A 17,314-nucleotide genomic window follows, 5' to 3' on the forward strand; every position below is an offset into this window, starting at 1 on the left:
TTTGGGGGTGTACCAAAGACAGCAACATCAATGTCATACAACGGTTCCAGAACAAGGTGCTGAGGAACATTGTGGATGCTCCTTGGTATGTCAGGAACAGAGATCGTCATAGAGACCTGCACGTTGACCTGGTGTCCACCGAGATCCAGAGGCATGCGGAGAGGCACGAGGGGCGACTGCACCAACACGACAACGTTGAGGCGATCCAGCTGCTAGACAATGGAGGTTTGGTGCGGAGGCTCAAAAGGAGGAAACCGTATGAGCTAGTGTAGTGCTTGTTCAATTAATGTCCAGTGAAAGAGCAGAGCAGTGATTGAGTGAATCTAGCTTCTATAGTACAGTCATAAGTATACATATTGAATTGAATTTATTCCATCACTGCATGCTATTAATTAAACAATCAATATAAGTAAGAATATCTAATGAGATATTCGCTGTTAACATTTTCAAGTAGTATGCTAGGGTAGAAAAAATTAGCTCATTAGTCTCCAGACTAGATAGCTATAGTATTGACAATAAAAAAACCTATATCATAATTTTTAAAATTGATCATTATTTGACAATTTCACTTGATTAGTGAGTATTATTTTGTTATTCAATTTGGTTTGTATATAATCTAAATTATAATTTTTTTGTTTTAAAATGTTTGAACAGAAAATTGAACCTGAATTCACGTGTATGGAACATAACCTACTTTCTGGACTATTTATAGTGTACTAGCCGCCAGGCTCGCTTCGCTCGCCATATCCGTCTAGCCAGGGGGCTCCGCCCCCTGGACCCCCGACTGGATCGTCCAAAAATGATATCAGCGGGCTCGCTTCGCTCCCCTGCATATAGACCTCAGCGGAACCTCTGTACCGAATTTGAACGTATCATGTCAATTTGATCTCGAAAAACACCTGTTACTATATCGGCGTATCTTTGGCGAACAAAATTCTTCCACCTCAGCTAAACCTGTGTACTGAATTTTTTTAAATATATTTCTATCAATTATTGAAAAAGGTGAGGGAACGCAGAAAAGCTGAGAAAACGCTAATTTTGGGCGTATCTTTGACGTTATTTCAAATTCCTTCTAACACAACATTATTGCACCCCAGCTGAGCTTCTGTAGTAAATTTGAACATTTTCTGTTCATTTGTTCTCGATAAAGCTGAGAAAACGCTAAAAAACGCAGATTTTGGGCGTATCTTTGGAATTTTTTTCCCAAATCCGCTCTTATTGCGCCTCTAAAGAGCCAACTGAACACACCTAACAAATTTGAAATGTTATGTCATATTTTTATCATATGTTAGGACGATCCAGTCGGGGGTCCAGACTAAAGGTCTGGCTAAACGAATATGGCGAACGAAGCGAGCCTGACGGCTAGTAATATAATATTCCCAGGAATAGCTCTGATTGAAGTAGCAGTACCCAATCAATTTTTTCGAGATAAATCAGGACCTCCTAAATAGGTATTTAGGAGGTCCTGGATAAATGCATTTCAATCTTCAACTTTGTGCCAACCTAACAAAGTCAACTCAACTTGATGCCAACCTGACAAAATTTTTAATTTAGTAACCAGAACAACTGTTTCGAAGAGGTACTCTCTCTAGATTATAGTTCTATATTAACATATGGTATGGACATTCCAATTATAATTTTAAGATTTTGGAATAAGAAGAATATACATGCTAAAAGACGAACTTTAAACCCTTAAAAACCACCCTTAGAGTTGAAATATCGCCAAAAGATTTCTTAGTGCGCCTCTAAAGGGCCAACTGAACATACCTACCAAATTCGAACGTTTTTGGTCCGGTAGATTTTTAGTTCTGCGAGTGAGTGAGTGAGTGAGTGAGTCAGTCAGTCAGTCAGTGAGTGCCATTTCGCTTTTATATTATATAGACTAGCCGTCAGGCTCGCCGTATCCGTCTAGCCAGGGGGCTCCGCCCCCTGGACCCCCGACTGGATCGTCCAAGAATGAGATCAGCATTTTTCATTTGAGCATTTTTATCATATGTTAGGACGATCCAGTCGGGGATCCAGACTTAACGTCTGGCTAAACGGATATGGCGAGCGAAGCGAGCCTGACTGCTAGTAATATAATATTCCCAGGAATAGCTCTGATTGAAGTAGCAGTACCCAATCAATTTTTTCGAGATAAATCAGGACCTCCTAAATAGGTATTTAGGAGGTCCTGGATAAATGCATTTCAATCTTCAACTTTGTGCCAACCTAACAAAGTCAACTCAACTTGATGCCAACCTGACAAAATTTTTAATTTAGTAACCAGAACAACTGTTTCGAAGAGGTACTCTCTCTAGATTATAGTTCTATATTAACATATGGTATGGACATTCCAATTATAATTTTAAGATTTTGGAATAAGAAGAATATACATGCTAAAAGACGAACTTTAAACCCTTAAAAACCACCCTTAGAGTTGAAATATCGCCAAAAGATTTCTTAATGCGCCTCTAAAGGGCCAACTGAACATACCTACCAAATTCGAACGTTTTTGGTCCGGTAGATTTTTAGTTCTGCGAGTGAGTGAGTGAGTGAGTGAGTCAGTCAGTCAGTCAGTGAGTGCCATTTCGCTTTTATATTATATAGACTAGCCGTCAGGCTCGCCGTATCCGTCTAGCCAGGGGGCTCCGCCCCCTGGACCCCCGACTGGATCGTCCAAGAATGAGATCAGCATTTTTCATTTGAGCATTTTTATCATATGTTAGGACGATCCAGTCGGGGATCCAGACTTAACGTCTGGCTAAACGGATATGGCGAGCGAAGCGAGCCTGACTGCTAGTAATATAATATTCCCAGGATTGAAGTAGCAGTGCCCAATCAATTTTTCCGCGATAAATGCATTTAAATCTTCAACTTGGTGCCAACCTAACCAGGGTGGCCCAGCCCCCCCAAGGGCAATGGCGCATGCCCCCCCAATCCAAGTGTAATGCCCCCCCCCCAAATTACCCCAATTTCCAACCCTTCAGTTTTCAACATTAGTCAGTGTATGACAATAAAATTCACATCTTACAATCTAATCTTCCAAAGGACATTATTTACCTTTGGTCTTGTGAGGAATTCTTTCTGTTTTCATAATATTGCAAAAATATATACCATCGTGTCTTATCTCTTTTAAAATAGAAATGAAGTATCTTTTTGATATTATTTTTGAGACTAGCAGTGCACCCGTTCTTGTTCGGGAGGTCTAGAAAGTACTACATTACATCAGGAAAAACTACATGACAAATATATTTCAATAGGATATTAAAAGATAAGTAAGGGAGGCTTCGCTTTTTAAATGCTGAGGTTACTTATAAATAGTTGAATAATAATATCATTGATAATTCTTTATTGCAAAAGAATATTGCATAGCAATTTTGGTACCCAAACATTCATACAAATTTGGAACGATTTTATTCATACAATATATAATGTCGGCAAGTTTAGGTATTCTAAATCCTATACTATTAAACGAGCAATTTCTGTTTAGATGTTTAAATGTTTAGATGTTTCTCTTTCACCGGATCTCGAAAACGGCTCTAACGATTCTCACGAAATTCAGAACATAGTAGATTTTTATAATATAAAAATTCGATTGCACTAGGTCTCATCCCTGGGGAAACTCGCTGAAGGACATTGAAAGAATTTATCCATCCTTGGGAAAACAGCTGATAATTTCGTCGTCTGTTGCTGATGGAAGTGAGTGAGCGAGTGCATGTGTGTGAGACAAAATTATGACTCAGCTGTTGAATTTTTGTACCTAATTCAATCAGGTACTTAGTGGCAGTTGTACAAAAGCCGGTTAAATTTTAATCCTGATTAATTCTAGTAGAACCAATCAGATAAGCTATCTGTTTGAGATGGTCTTCTGTGATTTGGTTCACGTGAAATTAATCAGGTTTAAAATTTAACATGCTTTTGTGAGAAAATTTTTTGCATTCCTCTGGGAATTAATCTCAATCCACTGTGATTAGATAGAACCTTTCTGTATGAGCTATGAATATTTATTATAATTTCCTCTTCCGTAATAATTTTATATGCTTTTGTAGGTACTCCAGAGCGGAGCTCGGTGCCCCGATATTTATAATAAATTGGAACAGGTTGTCACTGATGTTGCGTTGTTGGTAGTATTTACTTTTTAACTTTACATGAGTAAATAACACTAGTCGAACAAAATGTATCTTCAAATGGTTTGGTTTTTGGAATAAAGATATCATCTGAACAAGTACATTTTGTAAATTCTATCTATTAATACCAAATATCGTTATTGCTCGTTATTTGTTCATTGATAAACAGAACTCAATTCTTTAAAATGATTGGGGAAGGACTAATAGGCACAGCCCAAAACTGTTTCTTCCCCTAATTTTGATTTATGCACTATAAAATTTATAGTTGGAATATTTAATATTCCAAAAAGTAGATTATGTTTCATACACTTGAGTTCAAGTGAAATTTTTAGTCCAAATATTTGAAAACATGAAACTTCTAATTTAGATTGTTTACATACCAAATTGAATGACAAAATAACACTCACTAATCACTTAGAACTGTTAAATAATGATTAACTTTGAATATTATGACATATACCATCTCATGTCAACAAATCAGATTACTGTATTTTGATCGAGTCAATTAAAATTTCTAGATTTCTCGCGAGATACGATAAGCTAATTGATTACACAGCTGATCTCCCACACAGGCACACGCATCTTCTGTTATCGACAGACGACGAAATCATCATCTGTTTTTCCTTCAGGGAGTTTTCTCAGGGATGAGACCTAGTGCAATCGAATTTTGATATCATAAACCTACTATATTCCGAATTTCTTGAAAATCGTAAGAGCTGTTCCCGAGACCCGTTGAACATAAATAACCATTTAACAAGATAACCAGATAGCCAGATATAAAAATATAAACAGATATACAGAAATTGCTCGCTTAATATAATAGGATAACAACTTATAGTCCAGTCAATGGTCGTTTTTCAGGAAACAGCCCCGAAAGAATTTTTTTTCGATGGTTCTATATGTATTTTGGGGCGCTGAATTCTAATCTGAAATCTGCTGAAACGCCAGAGGGCGACTTCACCCCCAAAACCTTGGACTTTTTTTAAGTTTTCCATTTAATCTCGAGAACCTTGAATTTTTCGAGAAAAAGCATTCTCTATACAATATTAAGGATAATAAAATTTCCAATGAATTGAGTGGTCGCGCAGGACTACTTTTTGGAATTTTTATCTAAAGTGTTCCACAAGATACGCAACTTTGCATGTGCGAGAAATTTGTGATATTTCCCCCATTTTCACAGTCTCGCATATGCAACGTTGCGTATCTTGTGGAACACTTCAGATAAAAAATCCAAAAAGTAGTCGAGGTTGTGATGAATTTTCTCCTCTTTTCACTCCCATGAAATAATTAACTGTTTTCAATACCGTTCAAAAGTTACAGCCAATTGAATAATGATCTCCATTTCCTCATTTTTCTTGCGATTTTACTGTTACTAAAGAGTCTCTAAAATGAGTACAATACATGATAGAAACTTGCGATTGGTCTTAAATGAGAGGAAATTTCATGCTCTATAAGCTGAGTTGCTTTAAATTGATCTTGCATTACTGTTTATATCGAAAAACTGTCGAGACTGTGAAAATGAAAAAAAAATATTGCAAATTTCTTTATTTTTAGAAACAAACGTATCTTACTTCACGATTATATTTTTACAAAAATCATTCACCTCACATGAAAGAGGAGATTCTTTTCTTCAAATCAAGACCAAGTATCATTTTGAGTTACCGAGACACACAGTTTTGAATATAGAAATCGGTAATTTTTCTATGCATTGAAATATGGGCTGAAATACACTATAGGAGGAATTTCCTATTTTTTAAACAAATTTCAGTGATATGATACATGATTTTCAACCGCCATGACGAGCTGATATGAACGAGCTGTATTACGAGGAGATGTGATCATTCAGTCAAAAGTTATAAGTGATTAAAGTTTTGATCCTTGACGTATCCCTATGTGTGCCCCCCACTAGGAAATACTGAAATCTAACGAGAGATTCTCATATAATATAACCCTCGTAAGGTGATTTCAGCCGAAATGTTTCTTTTTTGTTAGGAAGGCCATGAAGAGGTATTATAATGAGAATTCGAATTTTGGCTGTAGGACATGATTTTCTATCATGACTAGAAAAAGATCCTAGTTGTATAGGCTAGAATTGGTAGGTTTGCATAGTTTTGAAAACCCCTTAAAAAATACCCCTTTTTTGAAAACTCTTAGCTACGGAATCAAAAATCGTAGAGTCCTGCGCGACCACTCAATTTATTGGAAATTTTATTATCTTTAATATTTTAGGGAATGCTTTTTCTCGAAAAGTTAAAGGTTCTCGAGATTAAATGGAAAACTTGAAAAAAGTCCGAAATTTTGGGTTTGAAAAATTGAGTTACACTTAGGAAAATATAACATTGTAAAGGTGGGAAAAAGAATTAAAATTAACTACATTAGGATATCTCTATTTAATACCTTGATTTTTTAGCCATGATTCAAAATGTTGACATAAAAATTTTATAATTGCATTCCCATTCCAGAGACATTAATATCATCATGAAACGCATTCGAAATAAAATAATTATTAGAATAAAATGTCTTTACAATTTAACTTAATTAGCAAAGGAAAATTTAATATAAAAAAATCTTGCCCCCCCCCCAAAAAAATGTTGATGGCGCAAATTGCGCCATGCCCTCCCCTTGTGGGCACCCCTGAACCTAACAAAGTCAACTCAACTTAATGCCAACCTGACAAAATTATTAATTTAGTTGCCAGTTAACAACTGTTTCGAAGAGGTACTCTATCTAGATTATAGTTCTATAGTAACATATGATATGGAAATTTCAATTATAATTAAGAGATTGGGAGAAGAATATACATGCTAAAAGACGAACTTTAAACCCTTAAAAACAAACCCTTAGAGTTAAAATATTGCCAAAAGATTTCTTAGTGCTCCTCTAAAGGGCCAACTGAACATACCTACCAAATTTGAACGTTTTTGGTCCGGTAGATTTTTAGTTCTGCGAGTGAGTGAGTCATTCAGTGAGTGAGTGACATTTCGCTTTTATATATATAGATAGATAGATAAATCAAAATTCGGTAAAGAAACAGTTTTGGGCTGTGCCTGTTAGTACTTCCCCAATCATTTTAAAGAATTGTGTTCGGTTTATCAAAAGTCAATAAATAAATAACGAGAGAAGCTCGGTGCCCCGATATTTATATATAATACCTAATATGTACCAAGAGACATTTGATTCAACTCTAAAACCATTATTCGTTTTACATAAATTAGTGATTGAAATCATAATAAAATATCCTAGAGACTTTCCAAGTGCCCCGTTGTTTGAAAATTCAAAATTTGTTAACTATAAACCTGCGTTTACACCGGAGTTAATAACACAAGTTTTTAACTTTTGTTATCAACTGATGTTAATTACAAAAGTTAATAACATCATGTTGAGCTGCGTTTACACCGGAGTTGATAACATGAGTTATTAATAAAAAGTTGTCAACTTGACTGAATCGACAAAAAATTCTTTGACAAAGTTATTAACTTATGTTGATAACAAAACTAGCAGCCAAAAGAAAATGTTATTAACTTATGTTGAAAACTTTTGTTTTAAACTCTGGTGTAAACGCATTATAATATTTATTTACATTAGATCAGAAGAAGATAATTATTTTAATGATCACACACATGTTTCAATAAGAATAAGAATATTTTTATTGCCGTTAAACAAACTTAATTGTAATAGGCTACGTCAAAATACAGTCAGTTTTTTTATATACTATGTATACATATAATTAAATATTCTTAATAATACAATAAATAATATAATACTACTATAATATAATACCTATAATGAAATACAATCTAATTCATTAGAAATTATTATTTTTGAATTGTATTTGTATCAGATACTAGGTATTCATTCATATTATAAAAAGGGTGGCTCTTTAACCATCTATTTAAAACATGTTTAAAAGCTTTTTCGCCACACTGCACAGAAAGCAGCTGTTTTCCAGTCCCTACGTGGATCTGAAAGACCTTGTTTGCAGACGACTCTCGTCTGACGTCAGAAAAGGGCTTCTTTCCGGCCTAGACTGGAAAACGTACTCTTTCTAGCCGCTAACATGGAAGTCCGTAGTTAATAAGTCATCCGCTAGATCGGGCGAGTGTCCACTTTCTTCAACAAAGTCGCCATGATTTCAGTTCGAGTCTCGAATCAAACTAATTCAGCATTCGCTTCGCAACCATTTTTATTCAATTATTTATTGTTGATTAGGGCATTCCAAATTTTCAAAAATGCTTGAAGATGACGACGCCCGTGATATTCCAAGTGAAATTTAAAAAGAATCTGAAATCTTGACTGCAAATCTTCTACCTCTAAAATCAAGAGATAGGTACGATAACAAGTATTCTTTATTTATTTTGTCAGCAATACCTGTAGTGTGGCGAAAAATATCGTTCGCACAACGGGCAAAAATGTTTTTCCGGCTCTCAATCTTTTCTGAAAACCGATTTCGAGACGGAAAAATCTCATCTTCTGCTCTAGGTGCGAAATATACTATTTCCGGCAGGTTCCGCACCCATAGAGGAAGCTTATTGAACATCAGACGTCTCTGATAAAGATGACTCTTGTGAGTTTTTGATAATCTAATTTGAGGAATAGCAAGATCTGATCGATTTCTCGTGTTATATGAGTGTCCAATACTGTCATACTTATAGAGATTATTTTTTACTTGCATTAAATTGTTATAGATGTATAATGTTGGCACTGTCATGATTTGAAATTTTACAAAACTGTCTCTACATGATTCTCTTGGCTGAAGATTGTCAATAATTCTTATTACTTTCTTTTGAAGAATGAGTACCTTTGTGGCAGTGCTACTATTTCCCCAGAGTATAACTCCACATGCTAACAAGGAATGAAATAGACCAAAATAAGCTGTTAAAAGTACATCTGAACTTACACAGTATTTCAATTTTCTCATAAGATATGTCACTCTAGACAGTTTTCTGCACAACATATTCACTTGCTCCCTCCATGTTAATTTACTATCAATATAAAGACCTAGAAACTTAACAGCTTGATTTTCATTTTCATTATTCAGTGAGAAATATATTAGTTCTGTCTTATCATCATTAATTACAAGTTTATTCGCTTCAAGCCAGGTTTTGGATACTTGTATACATTCTAATAGCTTTGTCTTAACATCTGACATATTGTTATGAGAGCACATTAATGTAGTATCGTCTCAATTCAAATTTGAAGACAATTTTTTGCTTTTTATTCCGGCTGTTATATCATAAGAATAGTCTCGTTAAATGAAATCATATGGAAGTCAATTATATTGATAACAAGATCTTGTTAATAACAAGGAATTTTCTGTTAGAAACATGAGTTATTAACTTTTGTCAAGAGAAATTTTTGACGATTCATTCAAGTTAATAACTTTTCGCCACACTCCACAGAAAGCAGCTGTTTTCCAGTCCCTACGTAGATCTGAAAGACCTTGTTTGCAGACGACGTCAGAAAAGGGTTTCTTTTCCGGTCTAGGCCAGAAAGTTGTCTCTTTCCAGCCGCTCATGGAAGTAGTTAATAAATCATCCGCTAGATCGGGCGAGTGTCCACTTTCATCAGCTGAATTCGCCATGATTTCAGTTCCAGTTTCGAATCAAACTAATTCGCTTCGCAACCAGTTTTATTCAATTATTTATTGTTGATTAGTGCATTCCGAATTTTCAAAAATGCTTGAAGATGACTGTGGTATTCCAAGTGAAATTTTAAAAGAATCTGAAATCCTAACTGCAAATCTTCTACCACTAAAATCAAGAGATAGGTACGATAGCTTAACGAGTATTCTTTATTTTGTATTCTTCATTTATTTTGTCAGCAATACCTGTAGTGTGGCGAAAAATATTGTTCGCACCACGGGCAAAAATGTTTTTCCACCTCTCAATCTTTTCTAGTCCTCGGCCTACGGCCTCGGACTTGAAAACTGATTTCGAGCTGGAAAAATCTCATTTTCTGCTCTAGGTGCGAAATATACTACATTGTTAATAACTCGTGTTATTAACTCCGGTGTAAACGCAGCTTGAGACAATTGTTTATTTTAAAGGCTTTAAAGAAACCTGTGTTTCAACTAAATAATTTTGAAAATTTTCAAAGAGATTCTGTGCTAACCAGACAGGTTACCCAAAACCTTATTTTGAAAGAGTCAACAGTACTCTTTTCCGAAGAAGTATATCGTTTTTAGGAAATGAAATTCACAATAGAGTCTCACGGGAATGGCTAAAAAAACCTAAAGTTGAAGTCTTACATAGTTGGATAAAGGATCATTATAATATTTCCTTTTAATTGTCTTTTCGTAGATCGTATGTGTGTGTATAAAGTTTATTATTGAAAAATGTGTACAAATGAGTAATATTAAGTTAAGACTCCACGTCGGCGTACAAGTTTTCTTTTGCCGACGTGTAGCACAATTCTGTTATTTAAATTTTTTTTTTAATAATTTCTCTGGATGTTGGACGACACATCCAGAGGAGTTTATTCATAAATTCATACATTACATTTTTTTCATACATTTTCAATAATATAACAATATTCAAGGTTTACAAAATGATACCTCACTATATAATATATGTGTCGAGGTTATCATCAAATTAATACTAATTTATACTACAACAGATAATACAAAAATTCCAAAAAATCCAAATTTATATCTATTACCCTAAGCATCACCTAGTACAAAGATACTAAACCGAGGTACTATTTTCTACCTATAAATTACCTTATTTAAAAAGAATACTACTTGAATCTAAATCCTACTTACTATTAGTTCCTCACTACTTTGTATCCCAATACTGAATAACCAATGTCTAATTTTTCTTTTGAAGCTATTGAAATTTTCCTCTCCTTTGATTTCTAATGGTTTTCTATTAGATATTATAGGCCCTAAATATCCTAGTGATCTTTGCCCAAATGCTGTATTCATTCTTGGTACTTCTTGATTGTAACGTTCTCTTATTCTAGTATTATGGCTATGATTTATGATATGGTTCCTATTAGCACCTTGTATATTTTTGTGCAATAAACGATTTGATTTGAAGTGCTTTGCAACGGTCTACGAAAAGTACAAAAAGATAACAGTATGAGTCCTGAGTTGTTTGCATTCTTTTATACATTTTTGGTAGGTTGGGTTGAGTTAGGCTCAGATTTCCTTGCTATTTACTTTGAAAAGTGAGAAGTATTACCGTTTCGCTTTTATTATTTATCTATTTATTTATTTATCTGTTTATTTTTGTATTATGTGGTATTATGTTGTTGTAGGGTCGTCGCCTAGCGGCAGAACTGCGCACTGTGAAGGAGACGGCCGAGCGACTGAGTGACGACAACCAGGAGCTGCGCGACTTGTGCTGCTTCCTGGACGATGACCGGCAGAAAGGCCGCAAGCTGGCCAGGGAGTGGCAGCGCTTCGGGCGCTACACGGCCAGCGTCATGCGTCAGGAAGTCTCCGCCTACCAGGCCAAGCTCAGGGAGCTCGACGTCAAGCAGCAGGAGCTCATCAAGGACAATCTCGAATTGAAGGTGAATCGCCGACTTCTTATCAATAACAAACATAGGGTACTATAGGCTATAGGGTGGATAACAAATCAGGTCCTAATTACGGTTATGTTTCTCACTTCCTACAACTTTTTCTCCAATCTTTAGTTCATAAAATAATTTGACCAGATCACAAATTAACCAGAATTTGTAATTTACGTGGTTGGAAAGCAAATAAAAATGGGATATAATATGTTCCAACTCATAGTGATAAGATTTCTCACAATGAAAAATAAACTTATCAAGGACTAGCAAGTTCTTTGCACCGGGAAAAAATTGGTGTTGTAAAATGTGTCTCCTTATGTCCAGGAAACATAAAAAATAGAATAATTATTTATTATTCTGTTCAATGTTGCATGGATAATCTTAATAAGTGTTGAAAATTCCAGAAAAAATGAGTTTAATAGGTCTTGAACCCGCAACATCAGATTCATGAACCGCGCGTTCTACCAACTAAACTACGGAGTCACTTGGAGAAAACCTTGTTTAGTTTGGGCTTTTATAGTTACTTAAACTTTGAATCACAAATCGAATGAATTTGTTTCAATCATTAAATAAAATTAGAATAGCAATGAAAATAACCCTATGTCCATACTCGGTAAATTCAAAATCTTTATGCAAAATTTCAAGCTAATCAGTTCAGTAGTTCAATTTCAATTCAATTAAAAACACACAAAGCAAGACAAAACAAAATTACAAAGAATTATGAAACAAATAAAACACAATAAAATGTTACAAATATAGAAAACCATGGGCTTTGTGGTTGGGTGTGTTGGAGAAGAGAAAAAAAGAGAGGAAGATACCTAGCCAACTAAGGTTTCCCATGTAATAGGCAGGCAAAGAAGAGAAGAGAAGTAATGAGGGAAAAAGGTAAGGGAGAAGTGAGGGGAAGGAAGAAAACAGAGGAAAAATTAAAAAACAATGCTGGAGCAGAAATCTCGAGTCATATATCTAAATGGAAGAAGAAGTTACTGTATTTCCAGTTTTTTATATCCAGTTTAATTTTTTCCGCTGATCTTATTGTCCATGAGAAAGTGATTTGGAATGAGGTTTATTATTTTAGTACCTATGTAAATTAAATGCCTCCTTATACATTCAATATTAGTGTTATAGGTTACATATTTGTTAGCAGTGGCCCTTAGATTATAATAATTAAGTGTAGAGTTTATTGTGAGAGGAAAATCGGATCTATATTTTATTAAGTACTCAATTACGGTTTTTATGTATAATTGACGTATAGTCATGACCTCAAAATCACTAAAAACCATATCCGTTGGATAGAGCCTGGGTTTGCTTAATATAGTTTTAATTATCAGTTTTTGTGCTACAAATAATTCAGCAATATGACAGTTGAAACAGCCTCCCCAAACAACTATGCCATACTGCAGAATTGACTTGACTAGATCATGATACATCATTTTCAGGTGGTTCTTATTAAGAATTTTGTTAAATTGGTAAAATTTAAAAGATAAATATCTAATTTTTCTACATATGTATTTAATATGAACATCCCATTTAAGGTTTTCATCAATTATGATTCCCAAGTACTTAGTATTATTGACTTTTTTTAATGGTGGGACAATCACAATTACCCAAGTTTAAATTGCACTGAGAATGGAGTCTCAAATCTTGATTCTCGTTGGGCTGCCCTACTCTATTTGCAGAGAAAGTTATGTAATTCGTTTTTTCAATATTTAAACTTAAGGTATTCTTATCTAACCACTTCTTAATTAAATCATATTATTTTCAGCCATGGTATGAACTTCATTCCATGAATTACCGTGAAAAATAGCTGCAGTATCATCTGCAAAGGATATCACATTTGAGTTTAGAAGTCTTAAATTTAAAAAGTCATTTACATAGAGTATGAAAAGGATGGGAGAAAGTACAGTACCTTGAGGAAGACCATAAGAAGTTAAGTTAGTTACACTAGATTGATCATTTATGGTTAGGGACTGGGTTCTATTACTCAGATAGCTTTTGAACAATTTAAGCGAGACTCCTCTGAAACCATAGGACTCCAGTTTATTGAACAAAGTATTATGAGGTATTGTATCAAAAGCTTTGCGTATATCCAGGAAGACCGCAATAGTTTTCTTATTGGAGTTTATTTTATCAGATAAAGTATTGACGAATTTTATTAGAGCGTCAGATGTACTTTTACCATTTTGGAAACCGAATTGGTTCTTGTTGATTATTTTGTTAAGATTCAAGAAAGAAACAACTCTTGACTTTATTAGTTTCTCCATTATTTTAGCAAGGTTGCTGATAAGACTAATCGGTCTATAATTACAGGGATTAGTCGGGTCACCTTGTTTGAATAGATGTTTCATTTTGGCTGATTTGAGGTGCTCGGGAAAATATCCCTCCTCAAAGCATCTATTAAAAATGAAAGCGAGAGGTTGAGATATAAAATTGGCTATTTTCTTCAGCGTAATATTACCTAGACTATCAATACCAGGACTGCAGTTGTTCTTTAGATTTTTAATAGTTGCCTCAACCTCAACTGGGCACGTTGGTCTCATAAAAAACATGTTGTCGATCTGTATTGCAGGAAATCGATCACCAGTATTATCAGGGATATTGATAGTTAAAGCTTTTACCCACATTTGAGAAATAATTGTTGAGGGAGTGAGCATCAAGTTTAGTACTCTTGTCATTGATACTGTCCTCACCTATAACTTCGTTTATGCACTTCCACAACTTCTGTCTGTTGTTATCACAATTTTCAAGTTTCCCTTTATAGTAGACTTCCTTTGCATGATTTATGATCTTATTCAAACCATTACGATAAACTTTATATGCATTCTTTAAGATATTGTTATTAGGATCTCTTCTGAGTCTAGAATGCATTTTGTCCCGCGTGATTATTGATCTTATGATGCATCAGATATCCAGGGCTTCAGGGGACGAAGTCTGTTAGGTATCTCTTTTACCTTCCTGCATTGATTGATGAGACTGGTCAAACGATCGACAAATTTATCCATAATAGTGTCAATGCTTCCATTCACGGTATAGATTTCTTCCCAATCTCCATTCCTTATGCGTTCCAATAGTGCATGATAGTTGGTTCTAGTTAATGTGTTTATCAATATGTTTCTATTATCCTTATTGATAGGAACCTTCACCAAGTTCAGTACAACCGCGTAGTGGTCAGTTATGGTTGTCCTAAATATAGCTCCTTTAATGGACATAGAATGGTTGCCTGAATTTTTATAAAAAATGTGGTCAATGCAAGAATTTGTTGTGGTTGTTACTCTGGTATCACCAGTTATGTAAGACTTATAGCCATTACTATTGAAAATATGCAGATAATCTTGAACAGGAACACTAGTTGAATGTGTATTTATATTCATGTCTCCCGCCACACATACATTTATTCCATTAGGAATTTTACTGATTTCATTACTCAGACTATTAAGAAAATTATCAATATTTTGATTACTTGGTGATCTATAAACCCCAATCACCTTCACAATAAAATCATCAATTCTTAAGTCAGCACTAACTACATTGGCATCAGTAATATCGAGTGAAACTTCATTGAATCTTATACAATCTTTTATGTACATGCATAATCCATCACATTTATTCTGTTTAGTGTACTTATTTATTGCCGTATATCCAGGAATGTTGAATATCGGCATATCTGCAGTCAACCAGGTCTCCGTTAATATTATAATGTGAATATCAGTTTTCAATTCATTGAGGCAGCAAATAAACTGATCGAAATTAGCATTCAAACTACGTATATTCATAGACATAATATTGAAACACTCAGCATCTTTATTTCTGTCCTCGAGAAAGTGATAGTTCAAATAATCGTCGATTACATCTGTTTCATTTTCTGTTTCTAAGATATTAAGAACTTCTTCAGTGTCACTCATAACTTATATCATCAGGTCCACTTCTCTTTTCCTTGTTCCATTTAACAAGCCCCTCACTATCCATGAATTTAAGTTTCTTAATTAGTTTGTCCACAGCATCATCTACTAGACTGGTTGTTAAATACCTGAAAGTTTCAGTGTGTCTAGACAAAGCGACAATCGCATGGGGCATGCTGTTATAAATTTCATTCTCCTTGTACTTAATTCTGATTAGAATAACATTTTTATGAGTTAGCCCTTGTGCTTCATGGATTGTGTGAAGTGCAACATCCTCTCTCTACCTTATAGTATCACCCACCATAAGTTTTTCCTCTTGGGTGAATGTTAATATCAAAGTGTCGGGTTGTATCAGATGGTATTCCCCATTTCTGTAAGTAGGCAGAATTGAGATAGCTCTTTCATTAAGCGTCGTAATATTTTCATAGACAGTGGAAAGGATAAAACAAACATCGATAGGACATCTACGAGTTACCGTTTGCTTTGTAAAAGGTTCGCAGAATTCTGAAATTTTATGCCATCTTGTGGCATAATTACTTCTCTCGATATAGGGTATTTGGTTTGCGTCACCAACTACAATTATTTCTGAGGTCTTACTCAAGTTAGCAATAAAACCGATGTAACCCGCATGCATAAGTAGAGCTTCATCAATAAAAACTCTATCGTATGTTTTATTCTGATTATGATTTATTATATATGAGCCAACTGTCCTGTAATCAAGCTTAAGACGATTACAATGTTTTCGACCATACCTTTCAATGACAGTTTCACGGATTGCTTTAATACCTACCCGTGTTTGAGTGAGTACTAGATCCTTGCCAGGCTCATGATGCGAGACTATAAAGTAAGATTTACCACAGCCGGGAACACCGTCATACCACTTTATTTTAGGAAGTTTACACTCATGAAGAGTTATTCTATTTATAGTTTTTATTAATTCGCTATTCAGCATAAGTGTAGTATTACGTGTGACTAAAACATATCGTTCTTTAGTAGAGAATTTTAAAGTATCCTCTTGAAATTCTACGTAACTTCCACCCTGCTCTAAGCAATATCCCATTCGGTATTTAGAGTTTGTTTTGAATAGGAATCTTTTCAAATTATTATCATAGATGTTCATATTGTTATTCAGGACGCTTATTAGTTCATCACCTGATATTGACATGTTTCTATGCGTGATCCTAAGAAGAATATTTCTATATATTTTAGCATTTTCGTTATCAGTGTTTTGAAGTAGGGTCCGTAATTCAATCATAGAGTTTATGAATGCTTCACGTTTATTATTACCTTCAAAAAATCCTACAGGGTACTCAACTCCCGGACTATCAGATAGCTTAGGTATATTAAGAAAATTAATTTCACAATAACCTCGATAATAAAAAATAAACTTCAAATCTCTAGCAGCTATGACAGTACTCAAGAGTTCAGTGGCAGGAATATCAAAATAAGTTTCACCAAGATTGTTAAAATAATCAATTCCTATAATCAAAGGGTAATTGAATTTACTCCAATCATTTATTCTATTCAAAAGATCAATAAGTACCCCATTTTCACCATCATTTAATATGAAAATAGGAATGTTTTTATCAGAAAACAAAACTCTTATACAATTAGAATCTCGTAACACATTCAGGTGATTCCATTCTTCAAGAGAGAAATATTTTTTATTTCTAAGCAGAGAGAGTCCTTTGGATGTTTTAATCCTATTTCCTATTTTTGTAAAAGATATCATAACATCAACCCTCTCACCAAAATTATAAACCAGACTTATCTTACTTTTATCAGTATTAG

General features: G+C 34.5%; 1 protein-coding gene across 1 annotated transcript in view; it reads left to right on the top strand.

The window, feature by feature from the left end:
• Positions 1 to 17,314, top strand: part of LOC111057155 (coiled-coil domain-containing protein 85C) — a 37,079-nt gene that overhangs the window by 11,203 nt on the left and 8,562 nt on the right. The window contains exon 3 of the mRNA XM_039428190.1: positions 11,367 to 11,624. Coding sequence (XP_039284124.1) covers positions 11,367 to 11,624 — 258 coding nt within the window. The remainder of the gene's footprint in view (positions 1 to 11,366; positions 11,625 to 17,314) is intronic.

The sequence above is a fragment of the Nilaparvata lugens genome, chromosome 5, assembly GCF_014356525.2.
Source record: "Nilaparvata lugens isolate BPH chromosome 5, ASM1435652v1, whole genome shotgun sequence".
Lineage (NCBI taxonomy): Eukaryota > Metazoa > Arthropoda > Insecta > Hemiptera > Delphacidae > Nilaparvata > Nilaparvata lugens.